The 19,623-nt window shown below is 54.9% G+C and overlaps 6 protein-coding genes across 6 annotated transcripts; 4 read left to right on the top strand and 2 right to left on the bottom strand.

Moving 5' to 3' along the window:
• Window positions 1-459: 459 nt before the first annotated feature.
• On the bottom strand, window positions 460-2,420 carry BJX68DRAFT_257620 (M20 family metallopeptidase; the record flags this gene model as incomplete). The annotated part of the gene is made up of 2 exons (XM_071043381.1): window positions 460-2,022; window positions 2,391-2,420. The coding sequence occupies 2 exons, from the start codon at window positions 2,418-2,420 to the stop codon at window positions 460-462; spliced, it is 1,593 nt and encodes a 530-aa protein (XP_070895264.1).
• A 388-nt stretch (window positions 2,421-2,808) lies between these two features.
• On the top strand, window positions 2,809-5,621 carry BJX68DRAFT_270444 (threonine aldolase family protein; the record flags this gene model as incomplete). Its single annotated transcript, XM_071046661.1, has 3 exons — window positions 2,809-3,851; window positions 4,260-4,729; window positions 4,783-5,621. 3 exons carry the CDS (start codon window positions 2,809-2,811, stop codon window positions 5,619-5,621), a joined length of 2,352 nt encoding a protein of 783 aa, XP_070895263.1.
• A 270-nt stretch (window positions 5,622-5,891) lies between these two features.
• Window positions 5,892-7,412, top strand: BJX68DRAFT_270443 (uncharacterized protein; the record flags this gene model as incomplete). Its single annotated transcript, XM_071046660.1, has 1 exon — window positions 5,892-7,412. One exon carries the CDS (start codon window positions 5,892-5,894, stop codon window positions 7,410-7,412), a length of 1,521 nt encoding a protein of 506 aa, XP_070895262.1.
• BJX68DRAFT_278176 (M24 family metallopeptidase) lies at window positions 7,404-8,908 on the bottom strand. Its single transcript, XM_071048481.1, has one exon. The coding sequence runs from the start codon at window positions 8,828-8,830 to the stop codon at window positions 7,448-7,450; it is 1,383 nt and encodes a 460-aa protein (XP_070895261.1). The 5' UTR covers window positions 8,831-8,908; the 3' UTR covers window positions 7,404-7,447.
• A 2,663-nt stretch (window positions 8,909-11,571) lies between these two features.
• BJX68DRAFT_270441 (uncharacterized protein) lies at window positions 11,572-15,947 on the top strand (the record flags this gene model as incomplete). The annotated part of the gene is made up of 2 exons (XM_071046659.1): window positions 11,572-12,795; window positions 12,861-15,947. 2 exons carry the CDS (start codon window positions 11,572-11,574, stop codon window positions 15,945-15,947), a joined length of 4,311 nt encoding a protein of 1,436 aa, XP_070895260.1.
• Window positions 15,948-17,319: 1,372 nt separating this feature from the next.
• Window positions 17,320-18,870, top strand: BJX68DRAFT_257617 (uncharacterized protein; the record flags this gene model as incomplete). Its single annotated transcript, XM_071043380.1, has 2 exons — window positions 17,320-17,440; window positions 17,669-18,870. The coding sequence occupies 2 exons, from the start codon at window positions 17,320-17,322 to the stop codon at window positions 18,868-18,870; spliced, it is 1,323 nt and encodes a 440-aa protein (XP_070895259.1).
• Between the last annotated feature and the right edge of the window lie 753 nt (window positions 18,871-19,623).

Below are 19,623 nucleotides of genomic sequence, written 5' to 3'. Positions count from 1 at the left end.
GTTGTTGATTTTGGCTTGTTTGGGGGATGGTTTGGTTGCTAATGCGGGAGGCGGATTTGTTTTCGCTTCTTCTTCTTCTTCTTCTTCTTCTTCTTCCACATCTAGTTCTCCAGCTGAAGAGTCTTTCTGGCCACCTAAGGCCGGCGTGAGAGTGTATATTGTTGGTAGAAAGAAGTTTATTCAACTCATATACTCCCTTGACTTGATAATAACCCCCCAAAAAAAGAAAAGAAAAGAAAGAAAGAAAGAAAGAAAGAAAGAAAGAGAACCTACACTGACCAAAACAGGCACACACCATGGAGATGAATCATAATCAATTAGCTACAATGGCCTTCTCTCGTGGCATGTTTCCATACAAAAGTTATTATCATTATCGTCAGTCAGACACTTATCATATGGCCGCCTGAAATTCAATACCCTCCAGCATCAACAAGAATCAAAATCACCTAAAAGGGGTACCTAAACCGCATCATCCGCATTAAGCACCAACGTCGCGAAAAACACGGGCTCGCGCACAAACTCACTCGCCCGTATAAACTCGTCGACCGTATGCGCGCGGTTCAGATTCTCCACGAGGTTGATCGGCGTGAATCGGTAGATGTGCGCGCTCAGCGCCCAGAAGAACTTTGTGTCGGTGTTTGCGGGCATCAAATACGGCGTTACGACAATGTCGTCTTCAGTGGGGTCCAGTGGGTGAAGCGTCTGTTTTATGGTTCCACTGAGGATAGAGAAGGCTTCTGTTTCCGCGGTTGTTGGGGACACTGGGGCGGGTTCGAGGGCGTCGATGGCGGATAGGGAGATTCTTCGGGGGGTTGTGGTGGTGAGGTTCTGCGAGGGGTTGAAGCCGTCGAGGGTCATATTGTGCTTGCGTGCGATGGGATTTATCAAGGACTCGTAGTGCGCCTGCACGGCGGATACAGACGTCTCCACGGCCAGACGTAGGTTGACCATCGCAGAGGCCAGTTCCGGGATCGCGTTGATCTTCAGCCCGCCACCGATCTTGCCCACGGACTGGCTGGTCCGGAAATAGTACCGCAGACCATCGAGTTCGCCCGCGAGGTCCTGCTCGGCTTTCGCATCCCCACCCGCGATCCGAGCGAGATGTGCGCGGATGGAATCTGGAAAGCTAGACGCGGGCGCATGCACGGCCGCGCAGGAGAGAAAATCGAACATCGGGTTCGCGGGCGTGACTCTGCCCGCGAAGGGATTCTTCTCGATGGCAGTGATGATCTCGGACAGGATGCCGATGGTGTTGTGCGCCGGGGGGTTCGACGCGTGGCCGCCCGTCGCGGAGACGTCGATACCCACGTCGAGGTACCCCTTTTCCGCGACGCTGACCATGGCAAAGGACCGGTTGAACTCGCGCTGGATACCGACGGAGCCTTCGTCGATGATCAGGTATATCCCGTCGTCGCCGTATCGGCCATGCAGGAACTGGGAGATTGGACGCCCGCAGTTCTCGCCGCTGATTTCCTCGTCGCAGCCAAAGGCAACGATGACCGTGCGTTTTGGCTTGAACCCAGACGAGATAAGCAGGTTGAGGCTCTCCAGCAGCGAAATCATATACCCCTTGTCATCCGTCGCGCCCCGCCCCCAGATGATCTCCCCGTCAAAGTATCCCTCGTACGGCGGATGCGTCCACTCGGTGACTGTCTCGGGTAGGACGGGGACGACATCCTGGTGCGCGAGCATGAGGATTGGCTTCGCCTGCGATGCAGGGATACTCCCCTCCCAGGTGAGTATGAGGCCATGGGTATTCGCGTGGTCGAGCGTGACGGTTTCGAAGACAGCGGGGTACTCTTTCTTTATGTACTCCTCGATAGAGTAGAAGATGTCCCAGCGGGGATCGGTGCCGATGGGGCCCAGGTCATCGTAGCTTTCAGAGGAGATTTGGATTAGGCCGGTGAGTTTGGTGATTATGCTCTTGTGGTAGGTTGGTGAGGAGGTTTTTGCGAGGATGGATTGTTCAATTTCGTGGTTTTGCGGGCGGAGCGCGGGGACTTGGGGGCAGATTGATGGGTTCTGAGGGGTGTATGGGCCTGGATCTGAGGTTTTGTTCTCGAAGAGGATGGCAGTGAGTGGTGTGTCGAGGAATGTATAGAGGACCGCTGCGAATGCGACGAGGAGGGTGCTCAGCAGGAGCTTGACTCCGAAACCTGCCATTCCTCTCTGGCACAAAGACGGCGTCGTTGGAGGACGCCCAGTGTCTGTTCGCTGCGTCTACTTCTTTATCGTATGTCTACCCGGTCCGTGTTGCGACCTTTCTTGTGCCTCTCGTCTCATGCAACTGCATCGACCTCGCTTGAAACAGCCTCCTGCCCCAACTTTCTCTATCAAGTGACTTGGGTAAGCCGTGGTCTGGACTCATCAATCCTTCATCAATTACGTACGATGCCCCCTCCACCGTTTCTCCCTTCCATCTCTGTTGGAAATATCTCCAGAAATGCAACAAGTATGAGTGGTGGACCAGATACGAGGATCTCCACCTGCTTATCAGCTATGAATGCGGGGGTGGGAATCCTCCGCGCCGCCCGCTATGCCGCGCCGCGCCGTGGGGAATGCTTATTGCGCCGAGGCGGGTCGTGTATTTGCTTTACGGGCGTATTGATCACGGTGGTTTCATGATGGAGTTGGAGATGCAATCTCATCTCCGCGGTGTGAATCGGGGTGAAGGAACCAAGTTGACTTCGGCCGATCGACAACCCAACTTCTGGTGCTATAGGAATAGGAAGCAGACCCTCCTAAACTCATCGTCCCCAACCAGGCAACAAAGCAACCAACAGCACATCAATCAAAATAACGACCAAAATGTCCCTCTCCCCCGCCCACAACGACTTCCGCAGCGACACCTTCACAACCCCAACCCCCTCCATGCTGCAGGCAATGACATCCGCCACCTTCGGCGACGACGTCTACACCGAAGACACCACAACCAACGAATTCCAATCCGAGATCGCGCGCCTCACAGGAAAGGACGCCGCCCTCTTCACCCTCTCGGGAACAATGGGCAACCAGCTGGGAATCCGCATCCACCTCGCCTCGCCGCCGCACAGTGTCCTCTGCGACTACCGCGCGCATGTCTATGCGGAGGAAGGGAGTGGGCTCGCGGTTCTTTCGCAGGCGATGGTTACGCCGGTGCATCCGGCGAATGGGCTCTATTTGACCCGTGGGGATGTGGAGCGGTGGGTTGTTCTTGGGGACGATGTGCATGTTGCGCCGACGAGGGTTGTTAGTTTGGAGGTGACGATGGGGGGCGTTGTTACCCCCATCGAGGAGATTCGGGCGATTGCCGAGTTTGCGTGGGGGCATGGGATTAAAGTCCATTGTGACGGGGCGCGCTTGTGGAATGCGTGTGCGGCGACGGGGATCTCGATGCAGGAGTATTGTCGGTGGTTTGATAGTGTTTCCATGTGTGTGTCCAAAGGGTTGGGAGCGCCGATCGGTGGTGTGTTGGCTACCACAGTGGAGGGAATCAAAAAGGCGCGGTGGCTGAGGAAGCAGGTCGGGGGTGGGATCCGACAAGCTGGGATCTTGACCGCTGCGGCGTTGGTTGGCGTGCGAGAAATCTGGCCGACGATGGCGGAGACGCATGCAAGGACGAAGAAGCTCGAGACCGAGTTGAAAGAGATGGGCGTTGTCCCGCAGATTCCGGTGGATACGAATTTCTTCTTTATTGATGCGGACAGGTCGGGGATTGATATGGGGGTGCTGCTGGAGCTGTGCGCCAAGTTTGGGGTGAAGTTGATGGATGAGAGGATTGCGATGCATCATCAGATTAGCGAGCAGGCAATTGGGGATCTCAAGCAGGCCATCGCCGAGGCTGTGAGGGTCACCAAGGAGTTGCCCGAGGGGTATGTGTCAAAGGTCAAGAAGGGGGGTTATGGGAGTACCTCGAAGATGAATGAATATAGTTAAGTCACTGGGTGTATATAACAAGAGCAATATCTCTGCTAATCGTCGAACAAGGCTAAATCTGGAGCGTAAGAACTAATCCCAAATAAGGGAGATACTCGTAGCAGAGTATGATCTGCCTTGGATAAGCATAGTCACACAGTGCAAACGGGGTGCCGACTGCAAGCCTACAAACGCAGGAGCTTTTTAAAGCTTCCGTTCCCAAGGGACTTGCAAGGAAGCAATTCCATCCTCCTTCTACTCACTTGCCCAGTCCTTCAGCAACCATCCCACACTGCTGACCACTTTCCAAAATGAGCAGCCTTTCTACAATCCCCGTCGAGCTCCAGCGGCTGATCCTCCAAGAGAGCGACATTTCCACCTGCCACTCCCTCGCCTCCACGTAACCCACCACTCGCCTCGCTGGCCTTGACTGTGAATTGGACTCCCACTTACAATCCGGACGGTGGAATGATTGGAACGGGATACCTGGCCGGGATGAAGTTTAAGGATGCCGACGTGGAGATACACGACCAGGCCATGGGATTGCTGCAGAAGATGCAGATGAGCGATCTGGACTCGTGGTTGGAGGACTTGAAGTCGGGCTCTTTGGATCCCTGGATTGCCCTCTTGATTTCGCAGTTTCAATGTCTGCAGGAGCTGACCCTCGCGCCGCGCCTGCTCCACAAATCAGAGTATATGGGCAGAGTTTTCACGCACCAGGTGAAACCGGGTTCGGGGTACTTTACGCGGCTGCGCTTGGTGAAGTTTGGGGAGAACCGCTGCGCTTTTGAGATGGCGGGCCTGGACATTAGTGATGAGATCATATGCCATTGCTGTACCTTCCAGCGGTGGAAAGTCTGAACCTGACTTTGCATATCCCTTGTATAGCAACGCGGCCGATAAGTGGACTCTTGCCGTCACTAAAGTCTCTCACGCTTTGCCAGTCAAACGTCACAGAGCAAGACGTGGACGCCCTGCTTAGCCTGACGCCGAATCTGAAGGAATTCCAGTGCGGCTTTCTGCGAGAAAGGGGAAACAGGCCGGGCAGCGACCGAGTCGACTTTAGCAAGCTGTGTTCAGCCTTGAGGCGTGTGTCCGGGACCCTCGAGAGCCTCAGACTCGATATACGATGGGTTGAAATGGATAGCCCACTTGCTCCGGAACCTCGTTTGGTGAACCAGAGTGACTTGATGGCAACATCGCTCTGGCTCTCCCTGGCGGACTTTGACGACCTGAAGCACCTTGATGTTCCCTTTGAGTTCCTGACCGGCCGACCCCCGTTCTACGACGTCGAACTGGCCACGATCCTTCCAACAGGCCTCCGAACCCTGGTGTTATGGGATCCCCTCGTCGTCTGGGGGGACAGGCGGAACCGCTCCCCGGTGCAATATACAAATCTACTGTCGGACTTTTTGCAGGACTGGCTGACCAATGCTCCTTTTCTCCACCACGTCTTCATCGATCTCACGCGGGGGTTTCCATTCGAGTGGGTTCGTCTCTGTGAGAGATCCGCCGCTGAAGAAGATCATCCGCCCGAGGCCGTGCAACTGGCCGCGATTGCTTTGGGGAGTGGAGTTACTTTTGTCGTGCAGTATACTATGGACCTTGATCACAGGCTGCTTTATGTACACGCTCGTGGGAAAGTGGATGATGGGACAACCGAACTTCCAGCTGCCATCAATCAGGCCCTCGCCTTCTTTAGGGTGCCGTTGATCGGTAATTACTAGGTAGAGCAGGGGGCAATGTTGTTTTACGGAATTGAGGGTTGTAACAGATGAAATGAGGCTAAATCAGACTAGTTATCCAAGACATCACGATGGAGCAATGGTGGAATTGAACATGGTTTACTGAACTTGACACCGGATCGAGTACGTCTATTTGCAGCATCTTTGCCATTCCCTCAGCTGCCACATCATAGGACACGATATCGAGAGCGCATCCGCTGCGGGGCAAAACCCCATCAACCTCACCTCACCTCACCATCTCGCGTCCACGAAATGGCCACGCTCGCTGCCCTCCCCACCGAGCTCCATCGCATGATTCTAAGAGAATGCGACTTCAAGGCATATGTCTCTCTCTCACTTGTTACCAAAGCAATCCACTCGATCGCCATACCGTACCTGTACCGCGAGATCCACTGGGGTTGTTATCCAGGCCACCTCACAAAATGGTCAAGCAAGAACCTGCAGCATCTCGTCCGGAGTCTGATAGAAAACCCCAGGCTGGCAGCGCACGTTTGGAGCCTCAATCTCTACATCGACTACGAATACAATTTCGACTACGAGGAGGAGTACCTCGAGAGCTACCAGATCTCCCAGGCTGATTTCAATATCCATGCGCAATCCATGGTCCTGCTGCAGAGTCTTGAGTTTGATGACGACTCGGCGGGGTGGTCTGATGCCCTCGAGGCAGGAAATCCAGATGCCTGGATTGCGCTGCTGCTCTCTCAGTTGGGGGCCCTGCGGTCTCTGGCGCTCAATGCGCCCCTGCTGCACCATTCAACGTATATTACCACGGCTTTCAACCAACTCGCTAGAATCGGACACTTCAAGTACCTCCGGCGCGTCGCTTTCGGCGAGAATTTGTCGGGGTATGATATGGCTGGTCTGCGCATTCCGAACGAGCTGGTCATCCCGCTATTCAGTCTCCCTTCACTCGACGAGTTGGAGCTGACTCTCACCGATCCGATGGTCAAAACGTGGGAGCTCGATTCAAAAACCGGTTCGAAGTCACTGACAAAGTTACGATTGTACCGCTCCCATATAACTGGAGACGACGTCGATGGTTTACTCTCGCTCACCCCGGCGCTCCGGGAGGTGTACTGTGGCTTCCTGCGCGATGAGCGCGAAGCCGACATCACGGACAAGATTGATTACAGCCTGCTACATGGCGCGTTGAGCCGTGTATCTGGAACCCTCGAGAACCTTGCGATTGATGTTCGCTGGAATAGCAAGAGCTGTGATGCTTTTGGCGTTGACCTTGGGATACTCGGACAGCTTCCTATGCCGCCACTGACGGATTTTCGTGCCCTGAAACGACTGGAGATTCCAGGGGATCTCCTTCTCGGCAGGGAACCGTGGACTAGTCGCAGTCTAGTCGATGCACTTCCCCCGAACCTGCAGTCACTCACTCTCACGGACGAAAGCGCCACGTGGAGAATGCCCTGGGGAACAATGTATGAGCAAACTCGCTCGCGCGACAACGCCATGCAGGGTATTATTGACCGGATCGGCCAGTATCTCGAACATCCGGCGCGAAGTACTATGCTTGGGTCGCTGACCTTGGACCTTGCTAATGGACCGAGGTTTTCTGGTGATTTGGTTGACCCGCTGACAGGTCGCTGTTACTCTGCCCAGGTAGAGCAGCTCCGCAAGCTTGCAGAGACTGCCTGCGTGGCGCTCTCGGTGGTATTTGCTCGCCATACTGGCAGTTATACGTCCAGCGCCACTTTGGTTGTCTACGACCCAGTAAACCCGGGGAAGCCCGCTGTTGAACAGGGCATTGTCTATGCGCAATGAGCAAAATTTGTGAATTACGCCTGCAACGAAACTAGCTAAGCCGCCTGCGTGGGATCCCCCAAGGCCGCTGCAGACTGGTACTCGCTAAAGTCATACTCGACCTCGTAATCGTCGGCATTCTCGTCCCCGTCCGAGAGCTCAATGTCGCGGATATTCTCGCCTTCGTCCTCTTCTTCGCTGGTGAACCCGTAATCCTCCTTGCGGATCTTCTTCCAAGCAGCGAGCGTCTGCTTCCTTGTCAGGCAAAACGGGAGCTTCGACAAACTCACGCAGCCATCCTCGGTCACCTCGACCGTCTGTCCAACCGAACTCGCCGTATCCGTCGCTTTGTCCATGAGGATGATGTGGATAAAGAACACCATCCCCTTTTTCGCAATCACATCCTGCCCGCGCACAAACATTGGAAAATCCATCCACGTAGGTGAAAATGTAGCACCCAGTGAGTATCCACACGAGTTGAACCGCTGGTCGCGGAACCCGTTCTCATCCGCAACCCGCGCATACGCCTCGAAGACATCCCCAATCGGTTTGCCCGGCTTCAGCGCCTCCATCGCAGCCTTCATCTGCAACACATTCACCTCGTGCATCCGGCGCGCCAGCTTCGTCACACCCCCGATCGGGATCGTCCGCATCAAGCACGCATGGTAGTGCTTGTAGACAGCCGCATGCTCCGCCGTCAGCTGCCTCTCAATCGTATCCTTCCCAGCGGAATACCGCGTCAGCACAGCCTTGTTCCCCGAGACAAGAATATTCTCATTGGCAGGATCGTCCCCGCCACCCTCGTACACGGTCCCCGTAATCTCGCGCCACAGATCGCCCTCGTACGCGCCCGGCTTTGCGAGCTTCAGCGTCCGCACGAGCGCAAAATCAGCCAGATACGCCGCCTTGCGCACCTTGCGCATCTCCGCCTCGGACTTGACGATCCGCAGCTCCCGCGTGAACAAGTCACTGTGGTCCACAAGCGTACAGACACCCCGAACAGCCTCCTCCAGCGCCTTGCCCAGCCGATGCGTAAGCGAGCACGAGTCCGGCTCATACCCGATCCTCTTCGTTTCGTCATCGATCCCAAATCCCCGCAGCACCGTGGGCACAAGCGAGACGGGGTTACTCCCCGCGTCATCCGACCGGATGAGGATATCCTTCTGCTCGAGGACGGAGGTGAAGAGCGCCTGCCGGAGATCGGGGATCCGCGTGATGAGCTTCATCGACCCGTCGCTGTGCATGTACATGGCCTGGAAGAAGACGTAGCCAAAGGTGTCGAAACCCGTGAAGTAGTAGAGGGACTCTTGTTTCGTCATGAGGAACCCGTCGAGGTTTTCGCGCTTCATGAGGGCGAGCGCGTTTGCGCGGCGGGCAGCGTACTCGGATTCGGGGAACCAGAGGGCTTTTTTGAATGGGTGGATTTTTTTAGGCGCCATTTTGGTGGTATTAATTTCTTTTGTCTTTCGTTGGTGATGGCTTGTTTTGAGAGAGGAAGGGGGTGGAAAGAGATCAAGAACCAAATAAACTGTGGTTGTATGGAAGGTGTGGTTTGTTCTGCTTTCGTACGCATCTTTATACTTTGAGCGGGCGCATTCCCCCCCTTCAGTCTTCACCTCTCCTCCTTCATCCCCGCTGATAGTCACCTGTCACCGAGATAGTTGGAGAGCCCAAACGCTAGTAATAATATCGTGTACGGCCCTAGTAAGACCGTACCAACTATGTACTCTCCGCGCCGAGCGGAGATACGAGCCGCGGCGGCGGCGGGAACTTGGCTACGTATCCGATAGATAGTGGCAATCAAGCAGGCGCTTTGATGCAGCGCGCTTTATCACCGATGGATCCCGCGGGAAATGGCCATTGAGATCGGCGTGCGATGAGTCGAGGCTGTTGGAGAAGGGTGTCCCATGGAGACTTATCTCTGTCTCGACGTCGCTTTCGGAGTGTCAGGTGGGTTCATGCTCGTGCTGTTTATGTCCATCACAGTGGGGGTGTCGGCCAGTGAAAGCTTGGCCTCTTACTGAGAATCTTATTCCTGATCGTGTGATACGCAGATGTTGAGTTCAGATGTTGATCTCATTCTCCGTGTAGACGCGGGGTAGGTAGGGACTCGGCAGAGGTACTATAGGACAAAGAAAGCCGCATGTAAACGATAGAAAGAAATCACGAATAGAGAATAGCATCTTTAATAAATCAAAGTAATAACAAAAAGACATTAAAACCAAAGGAATCCACCCTGAACCTCTGTATCCGTCTCTGGCGTCCCAACTTTCCAACTCCATCACTGCTCCTTCCTTGCCGTGACAATATATCCCCTGTCCTTCTACACATCACTCACCCTCGCGACGTCCTTCTAAATGTTCCGATTACGATTCTTGTCGTCCACGGAAAAGCATAGGTAGCTGCGAGATACTTTCCAACACAGCTTCAACTGCGTGTCGCTGCGAGCGCCTCATTGTGCACCCGGGCACCCAGCGTGGATCCTAGCCCTGCTCTAAACGGATCGCCCTAGCCCCCCTTGGTCACCTCCCTCAACTCCGAAATTGTACGCTTGCCCAAAGAACAGAGTAGTACCAAGGCGACGACGAGGGCGGCACCTACGTGCGCGGTGTTGGCGGCCAGTTCGTAGCCTAGCCTGGTGGAGGTCGGTTACAAGTTCAGCAAGGGGCGTTTTGGTCCCCAAGAAGTGCGGGTGCCGGGTATTCGGTTCTTGGGCGTGCGATGTACAATGCTGATTTTAAATGCACGAGGCTGGAAAGTTATTGAGGGGTCGCTATCGTGGATCTCCTACATGCGGAGTATATACCCCCAGGGTCCTCAATGAACCAACTACGAGGGTGATCCATCGTTCACATTGTCCGCCAGCGGAAGCGCCTTGGACAGACTCGGGTCACTGATGGAATTAGCAATATTGTGGTATTTTAGGCATCGCTTGCATCGGGCTGATAGACGCGGATAAAGTGCAAAGACGTCAATTTCATCTATCTCGTAGGAGTAGTAACAGCCTAGAAGGAGCTAACGGTCCAGACAGACCCGCTTCTATCTCACTAAAGTATATGATTTGTCTCTTAGCCGACGCCCATGACCGGTATCTATTAACCCGTATGGTTGTGGTTGTGGGATGCATAGAGGCAATGATTGGGAAGTCGGACGCTATGGGAATCCCGGACGACAACCAAACCTTGTTATCTCCAGTCTGCAAGATTTTGGTGGTTAGACTCTACCTAAACCAACTCCAAGCTCCCGGGATTCCCATTTCAATAACATGACCGAGTGCTATGACATCCAGGTACAGTTGCAGCGGCGTACAATAAGCGAGCCATGCTGAGGCTCAACCCGTCAGGCTTGCCAAAACGAGACCTAGTCCAGTCCACTTGGTTTAACTTGCTGCGGACAAGTCCACTACGCGATATGTGCGCGCGCCTGGTCCAGCTGGCCTATATCAGCAAATCACAGCTTTCTGCAACTTAAAGCGGCTCTGAGACAATCGTTTGTGTTCGCCGCGCTTTGTCCGAGCCTGGTCTCTCAAGGAAACGCATTGAGTGTTTTGCCGCTCTTTGTTCTGTTGAAGCCAACTCGGAATCGACTTGGTCCCAAGGACTGAAGAACCGAGGCGCGAACAAAGAACCGTGTCTCATTCTCAAAGCAAGTCGGTATCGCGAGACAAGGCTCGAGGACCCTGGCTGTTGTCATGATGGCATTATTAGCTGCCCCTGTGTCTGAAAGAGGAAATTACCTAGCTTTAATCCGCGGGTATCAGGTTCCCTTGTTGCGGCTTCCTCCAGCTGCCATGTCAACCGCCTGCCTCAACCTTGCGAATAAAGCGACCCGAGTTGAAGGAGTTTCAAGCTCCTCGTCAATGTCTTCTTTCCTCCTCACGCTGTTCCTCGAGTCTCCCTAGCTCATCATATGATTTTACGACGCTATTCTTAGCTATACAACCTTTGACCGTTTGTTTCTTCATCTCCTGAGATACCTTCACAATGGACAAGCTCATTTCTTTGCAAGACACGGCCTCTGTCTATCCAGGCCGATGTTTACATAAATCGAGGCATCCGTCAAAAGTTGATGGTCTCATTTTGATGACTCTATCCAAGTTTACGACATATTCTCACAACTATTACGAGACCTATATACATTGATTTCCTTTATCGTTATTGCAACCTAATATACGACAAAAATGGTCAACACTCGGTCCCAGAGCATGGCCCCGAGCGAGGCCCCGAGCGAGGCTCCAAGTCAAGCCAGCACCGTGAGCCGGACAGCGGGCGAACTCCTAAAATTGCAAATCAGCGAGAAGAAGAAGGGGAAGAAGAACGGCACTGCAGGCAGTGCCGTTGCCGCCAGAAATGCCGCACACCGGGCTGCTGCCAGCGACGGCGTCTCGACCCGGGCTCGGAGGGCGACGTCTAACACGCCGCTTTTTGCGCTGCCGATGGACCCGGTGAGAAGACCGAGTACTGCTGCGTCGACTGCCAGTTCTACGAGCACAGTTCGTCCGACCGAGGGCGTCTCGACCAGGGCTTCGACGGCAAGGACCGGGGCACCACTTGCTATGCTTCCGCCGCCCCCGCCAAGGAGACCTTCCACTGCCAACAGACCAAGGCCGATGTCCATCATGGAGGCTTACGAGAGACAGCAGAGCGAGATTGCTGCCAATGCGGCTGCTCAAGTGCAAGTCCCTCAGAGCAACCTTGCGACCCCTGCTGCGCATGCGATGGTGCGTAGGGCTGCTGCCAATGGGTGGGTGAGCACTACGCCCGCGGCCTCCGGTGGTGCTTCGACTACAGCGGATTTGCGCAGCCATGGAGCTGGTAGTGTTGCTGCTGCAGGTGCTTCGGGCGCTGGTGGTGGAGCAGCTTCTGGAGGCTCCGCTCCGCCACCTCCTCCTCCCCCGCCCTTGGGAGGCGGCTCTGGGCATGGCGATGATAATGACGTGGTCATGGGGGAAGATGACGAGGAGGTGGAGGAAGAGGAAGAGGCAGAAGAAGAGGGAGCGGGAGAGGGAGAGGAGCAATCCGACCAACCGTTCGTTCAAGGGACCCGATTGACTGCAGCTCAACTTGCCGGCCTGGCGCCTCGACCTCCCATCACTTACTGGGGAAGAGCCATGCCTCTAAACAAGAACAGTCGTACGCTACCACAACAGGCGTACTCGCTACCAACAAAGGACCAGTTGGCGCGGATTGTGGACAATTTCTACAAGTACATCCCCAGGAGCAAAATGTCCTATGACAGATGCAACAATTGCTGGCTCGGATTCCGCGAGTGGCTTCAGCAGACGGGACTCTGGGATGGGCAGTCAGTGTGGCCGGAGACGCAGTACGATGAGCTGGTCCGGATTTCGGGAATGAAGGCCTCACGCGTCACCGCCAGAGGAGGCCGTAACTGCGATCGGTGTGTGGTGAGTACTGCAACCCCTTGACCCGCGGAAGATGGGCAGTTGGCTAACAAGACTGGAATCTGTAGTCGGTGGGACGCACCAGGTGCGACCTACAGCAAGACAATGCGTGTGAGGTGTGCATCAGAGCCGGGTGGCCCTGCACCTTCACCGATGTCGACGGCGCCACAACGTACCAGAATGGAACCGGCAACCTCGAGGGCATGAGCGGCGGCTACCGGGTGACTCGGGGCTTTCCAGGACAGCAGCTAGCCACCATCCAACTGCCCCAGCCTCTGGAACCCTGGCTGCCCCCTACGGACCTGCCAGTCCAAGTGGGAAGTTATAGACATCACCGCGACCTTCAGGCAGCGCGGGGGCCCCGAAGAGCCCGGCCCGCCCCCAAGGTTGCAGTTCCCGCCCAGCCACCCAGATGGGCCGACAACGAGTACGGCTTCAGCGACTTAAGCGGCTCAGAGGACTCGGGGAACCTGGCGAACGAGGCCGAGGAATTCAGAGACGCCACGCCACTCGCCAACGGGAAACGGGTCAAGAACACCAGCCTTGACTTTTCCCTGCGCGCGACGACCGCGCTGCCGCCCGCCTTCTTCCCGGTTCTCTCCAAGAGGCAGATGCACAGGATCCTGGTCTGGTGGAGCCAGAACCACGCACAGGGGCTGAAGCAGTGGACCCGCCACCGAAGAATGTTCTTTGCGTACGCGCAGTGGGCGTTTGCGAATGGCTGGTATGACCCCACGACACAGCGGTTCGAGGTCCACTTCAACGTCCTGTACGCAACCATGGGAGCGGGTCGTAAACAGAAAGTGAGCACCAAATGCGATCGATGCATTGCGCATCACTCGGAGATTAGGTGCCAAGGGGATCAAGTCAACGCGTGTCTGCCATGCATCGCCGCCGAAGTCCCATGTACGGTGACAAACTACCCGGCGAGGCACACCCTCTACCTCAACGGGGCAGCCCATGTCCCCGCAGGCAGTCAGCTCAGAGTCACCCCGGCCGGCCAGAACATCAGCTACGTCAATATGCGAGTCCCCCGCGAGCTGATCGTCGGCCTCTTCCCTCCCAACACAGCGAAAAAGTACCTCAAGGCCACCTCGGCACCGGCGCTTCCTCCTCCAGGAAACCAGCCCCAGTTGCCTGTTGCGCCACCTGGCCCTCCTCCCGGGGGTCCTCCCCCTGGTCCGCGTCCGATTGCCCCCGCTGGTCCTCCTCCGGGCTATATGCCGGCCCAGCCCTGGCAGTCGGCGCTCCCACAGCAGCAGGAGCAGCAGCAGGAGCAGCAGACACTCCGACCACCCCAGACGGAACAAGGGTACATATATCCCCCAGTGCCAACAGACCAGGAGCCATGGGAGCAGCAGATGACACCCCAGCAACAGGAGCTAGTGGCCGGCGTCGGCCAGACAGGGCAATCGGTCCATGAGCAGGTGACTGCCTGGGGAGCGCAACAACTGCACTGGAGCAATCTGTACTTGCAATCCCAGCAAAGGCAGACGGCACTCAGAGTGACGCTTTTCGGGCACGGCGTCAGCCCTGACGTTGGATCCCTTATGACCCCCCTACCGCCGGCCCTCCCACAGTTCGATCCTGTCACCAACGCCCAACGGCAGGCGCAACAGGAGCTGGCCAGGTTGCAACAGTCAGAGGCGGAAAACGTCCGCCTTCGGGCGGTGATTGACGCCACTAGCAACGCCCAGCCGAGTTCTGGGATGTCGCTGGACCCAGCGCTGGCTCAGCCGTCTCCTTTTGCGCAGCCGCCTCGTGCTCAGCAACCCTTTGTTCAGCAGCCCTTTGTCCAACAACCCTTTGCTCCACAGACCCCTCAGCAACAAACAGCATTCCCACAAGGACAAGGGAACTGGCAAATGACAGAGTTCCAACAGAGTTTCTACCAACCTCTCAACCAGCAGACCTCACACGCAGCTCCAGCCCCAGCTCCCGTCAACCCATTTGCCCCCATGGGTCTTGACGTTAGGCCCAGTCAGCCACAAAGCTCTACCAGCAACCCGAACCAGAGAAACACCGCAAGGCCTCAGCGCCAGCCGAATACACTCACGCTGGGAAACACTCGTCTGCATGAACCAATGCATAGACGCGTGATGGGTCAGCAGACTACCAACCAGCCCAGCCAGGGCAATACCGGCGCGACACTCACGACCCAGGCACCGACAGGCCAAACTGCCCCGACGTCGACAAACACGCACACCCCAACCGCCCGCCCAAAGGCCTCCACCAGAAAGCCTCCTGCGTCACGGACCGCAACCGGGCGAGTCACGAAACCGAAGAATAAGCTTCCCACCACCACGGTGCTACAGCAGCCGCCAGCGAGTGCCATAAAACACCCCTCAATGAAGGAGTTAAAGAGGCGCCGAAAGGAACTGAAAGCAATGAAGGCATCGGGCGAGTTGGACGACGAGAATACACCGATCCCTTTAGATATCACGTTGCTGTGGGGTATCTATGCGCCCACAGGCGAGGAAGTCACTAGCGGCAGTGAGGACGAGGGTGCCGACTCTGGTGCCGCGGTTGCCGGCGCTGTTGGAAGTGGAACTGGCAACGCCAACAACGCTGATGGGTTTTCCAACGTGGCGGCGCAAAACACTGGATTCTCCACTGGGTCCGAGACCGCCAACTACAACGTCGGGCAGCCCACCAACTTGGGCTTCCAAAATACCGGAGGTGCATATTACGACAATTCCAACGTCTACAATGCTGGAAGTAGCAACATGGGCGTCCAGAATCCTGGCTTTGTCACTGGCAACAACAACAATACTACCATCTACAACACGGCTGGACCTACAAACATGGGCGCCGAGAACGCCGGATTTGTCCCAGGCAATGATGTCAACATGTACAACAGTGGTGGCTTTACCAACATGGATGCCCAGAATCCTGGATTCGTCGCCGGCACTGACAACACCAACGCCTACACCACCACTCCACACGCAACCGTGAACCCCCAGGATCTCCTATACACAAATACGGACATCGACGCCCCCACCCACTACCCCCAAGACCAATTCAATGCTGGCGATGAGAGTTTCATGGACTTGCTCGGAGATGATGCGGCAGGTATGTTCAGCTACGATAACGACATCAACTTTTATGGAGGACAACAGCCTGAGCAGGATGAGGACTTTGATATGGGCGGCTAGCTCAATGGCACGCCCTAGCCACAGTGATCTGAGTGCATCAGTCTGTTTCGTTGGGCGTTCAGGATGAGGTGCATAAGATGGAGTTTGGGATTCTTATATATCACTTGGAGAATGCCGGCATTCTCTTTTGGGATTCTTATGTCGGCGCTTATGCGTTGGTTTTTCTCATCTCTGAATCTCTACATTTGTCTAGGAATCTTTTTGTTTTCTTTTCTTTTCTTTCTTTTTTCTCTCTCATTCCTGTTTAGTGGTTTTATCATGGGGATAGAGGAGAGAGGGGATACATCATACACTTCTAGACTATCTAATCAATTACGTTTAATCGTTTAATAAATGGATAATCCAACTGTCTCCACTACCCATAATCTTATCATTCTCAATTAGATCTACATTATCTTCGATTACGATCTTGCCAAGACAGGTAACTGGTGGAAGGAAACTGCTAATTGGTTACCTCTGCCTAACCTATGTTAATGCTCCTATATAGCAAAGGTTTGCTTTGGTATTACCCTAGAAGACTGAGTTTTCAGAAGATGGACGGACTGAACTGCAATTGTTAGCCGCCGTCAGGGCGATGCGGTGTTGTAACAGGTGTGGCTGTTGACTTTAACAAGCAAGCCATCGTGGATAGGAATAGCACTGGCGTCTCTATTTTACGCAGACAGGAAATATTATCTCACCAAAGAAAAGAGTCAAGTGGAGGTATACTAGTATAAGAATTGGGCATCTATTCACAAGTAACGAAAAATTTCGCATGAGTATGACCTACAGGGTGTGGCCTTTGGGTATGCCGAGGTGGAGTGTCCTTTTCTGTATTAGATGGGGATGTTTTTTGAGCATGGTAAAGTTTTCGACAAGTAAGGCTATCTTTATATGAGATAGTAAGTCCTTCAGAATACAGCCTTCAGAATACAGCCTTCAAAATACAGGGTGGAAAGACTTAGAGAACCCCTGCAATTGCTGTGAAGAATGTGCACTCATCATAAAGCTTGCAATCAAACATGTATACCGCCGCTAGCAGTATGCTTCCCCTCTTAATTCCACCCGATAGAATAAGCATCGAGAAAAAACCTCCTCCTGGACGAGCAAGGGCAAGACGCCTGTGTGCTGGTTGGGAAAATACTATACACGCACCTCCATCTCCGACAGCAGTCATTTATGCGCTGCACCCACATACCAAGATATCTACTAAACGCGTGCACATCCCTTCCTTTGAGATGAAATACGCATGTCGAGTATTCCTCGGCTCGATCTCAGCCCATAGGGCGGACTTGGCGGGGCGCTGGGCGTGCGGCGGGGGGTTCTTGGCTCGCGAAGCGAGATTGAGACATCAGACGTCGTTTTCAGCCGCGGGGGTTTGCTTCAAGATATCATGGCCGGGCCTAACCAGCCTCATCGCGGAACGTCTTTGTGGATGAATACGTGTGCCAGCATGAATCGACCCGCTGTCTCTTCTGGCGGTGGACCAGGACGCGGCGCCTTGCGTCGCCAGCGTGAGCTCGGCTCTGATGACCATGTCCGGATGCCTGAGGGCTCGTGTTTTGTGGGCGAGTCAATGTCAAGTTGCGAGTCCCTCCCTCCATCCCAACCCGACTCTGAGAATTGCGAAGAGTCCCACGTCCTTCCCCTCCTGCGCCACTGCCCTGCCGGCCCACCAGCCAACGACACCTCCCCAAACACAGATACAGACACAGATACAGACACACAGCTCCTTCACCAAGTGGTTAAACACCCCTGCTGGTTCCCCCATCCCTCAATCTGGCCCCTCCCCAACGACACCCTGCACTTCCCCACACTAGCCGCCAAATCACTCGACCTACAAACCCGCGAAATGTTCAACGCAAGCCTCTGCAATGTCCTCATCCCCGAAACCTACGCGGCCTTCTCCAAGCGCCTCGATCAAGACATCGTCGCCTTCGTCCGCGACGACCAACGCGCGCAATGCCCGCCCATCCAGTGGGCGGTCCGGTGCTACGCAAGCTGGCACCTCGCAACGCTGCACTCGGACGCCGACCTGCTCGCGCAGAGTCGATACATCTACGGGATTCTGATTCGGTATCTGCAGTCGGCACTCGGGGATCCGCGACGATCCACGTCGCAGACTACACTCACCGTCGCTTTGCTCATGGGCATCTACGAGGTCTTTGACGGGAGTAGTCCCGACGCGTGGCTCGTGCATATCCGTGGTGCGAAGGAGATACTCAAGAGGCGTGGGGCCGCGGCGCACTCTAGTGGGTTTGCGAGGACGATTGTGTTTTCTTGTCGGGCGTTCTTTATTGTCGAGGCCTTGATTAGTTGCGAGGAGTGTTTTTTGGCCGAGCAAGAGTGGGCGAGCGTTAATGCGAGCGCATTTGAGAGGGAGGATCGGCAGGGAAGAGGGTGTAGGCTTGTGACTTTGATGGATCGGACGTATCGAGAGGTTGTGCGGGTGCCGGGGCTGGTGGCGCGGACGAAGGCGGTTCTTGGAACGGACATAAACAAGGGGCGTGGGGGTCTGATGGCGGATGGGCAGGTTGGTGACGATGAAGGTGCGGCAACGGCGTCAAGGGAGGAGTTGAGGATCCAGATCCAGCGCAGTCGGACGACGCTACGGAGACTGGGGCGGGGTCTATCAAGTCTTTCACCAGAGGAAACAACGCCGAAAGACCAGCACGGGGAATATATCGTTGATTCGAGGTTTGTCTCCCCAATCATTCGACATAACCTCTATGCGGCTTCTGCTGTTGAGGAGTCGCTCGGCCGATTATCTGCCATGCTGGCCGATTCCAAGGAGCCAGATCCGACCTTCAACGAGCCAAGACTGGTCGAGATACCCTCACAGTCTCAGACTCTTACCTCTGATATTATGTCACCGTCGCTCGCCTCGAGTGGTAGCACTAGTCTAGATTTTCTGTTCCTGTCACTGGGGGTCATGGCGTTATAATATCATAATATTTCCTCCGCATAATAGACATATAGACATGTGCTTGTACCCACTGGACCCTGCGTATATCCCTTATCGTTCGTTTTCTAAAGCCCTTCGCGGATTCTGCTAGAGCATAATGTCCAGCTCGGTATCACAATCCCCAGCGCCAAGTACAGCCAACCCAGACGAGATGTCAAGGGACCACGCCGAGACATTGCATGCTTGGCTGGATCATCAATACGAGAATGGGTCATGGCGCGAATTCCAATTGGCCAAACCGGCGGGAGCATGGCATGAACATAGTGTAAGTCTGTTGAAGAGTGGAAGTCGTGCCTGGTCTCTCAGGATTATCGTAGTTGAAGATGGCCCTGCGATCTATGCCTTGAGAACTTTCCTCCACCACACAATGGCTGGAGTAAAGCCCAGACGGGTTCCCAGGGAAGCAGCAGCTAACTCACCTAACCTGGATAGTTGTCGGCGAGAGCGGGCGTGGATTTATAGATTCCTCAATTAAGACAAGGCACCGGCGACGTTGTCACTTTATTGATTGGTCCCTTCCGGCTTCAGGCTAACAGTGGCCATCCATCGTTCCTTCCTAAAGCCGGTGATGCAGATAGCTGCAAGGTAGGACGCGATAGGGAAGAGCAGCACGAAGTAAGAAGTGAGTCCCATCGGAGTTCTTCTGAATCCTTCTTCATTCCAGGTGCCCCCAATTCCTCAACTGGAACTGGCACTAAGCAATCTCGATCGCAGATAGAAGTAGGGGAAAAA

Source organism: Aspergillus pseudodeflectus (assembly GCF_044049435.1).
Source record: "Aspergillus pseudodeflectus strain CBS 756.74 chromosome Unknown BJX68scaffold_49, whole genome shotgun sequence".
Lineage (NCBI taxonomy): Eukaryota > Fungi > Ascomycota > Eurotiomycetes > Eurotiales > Aspergillaceae > Aspergillus > Aspergillus pseudodeflectus.
This window is presented reverse-complemented; position numbering and strand designations above follow the sequence as displayed.

What these genes read in the sequence shown, in the direction of transcription:
- BJX68DRAFT_278176 (XM_071048481.1), bottom strand. Translation starts at nt 8,830, where the DNA reads ATGGCGCCTAAAAAAATCCACCCATTCAAAAAAGCCCTCTGGTTCCCC.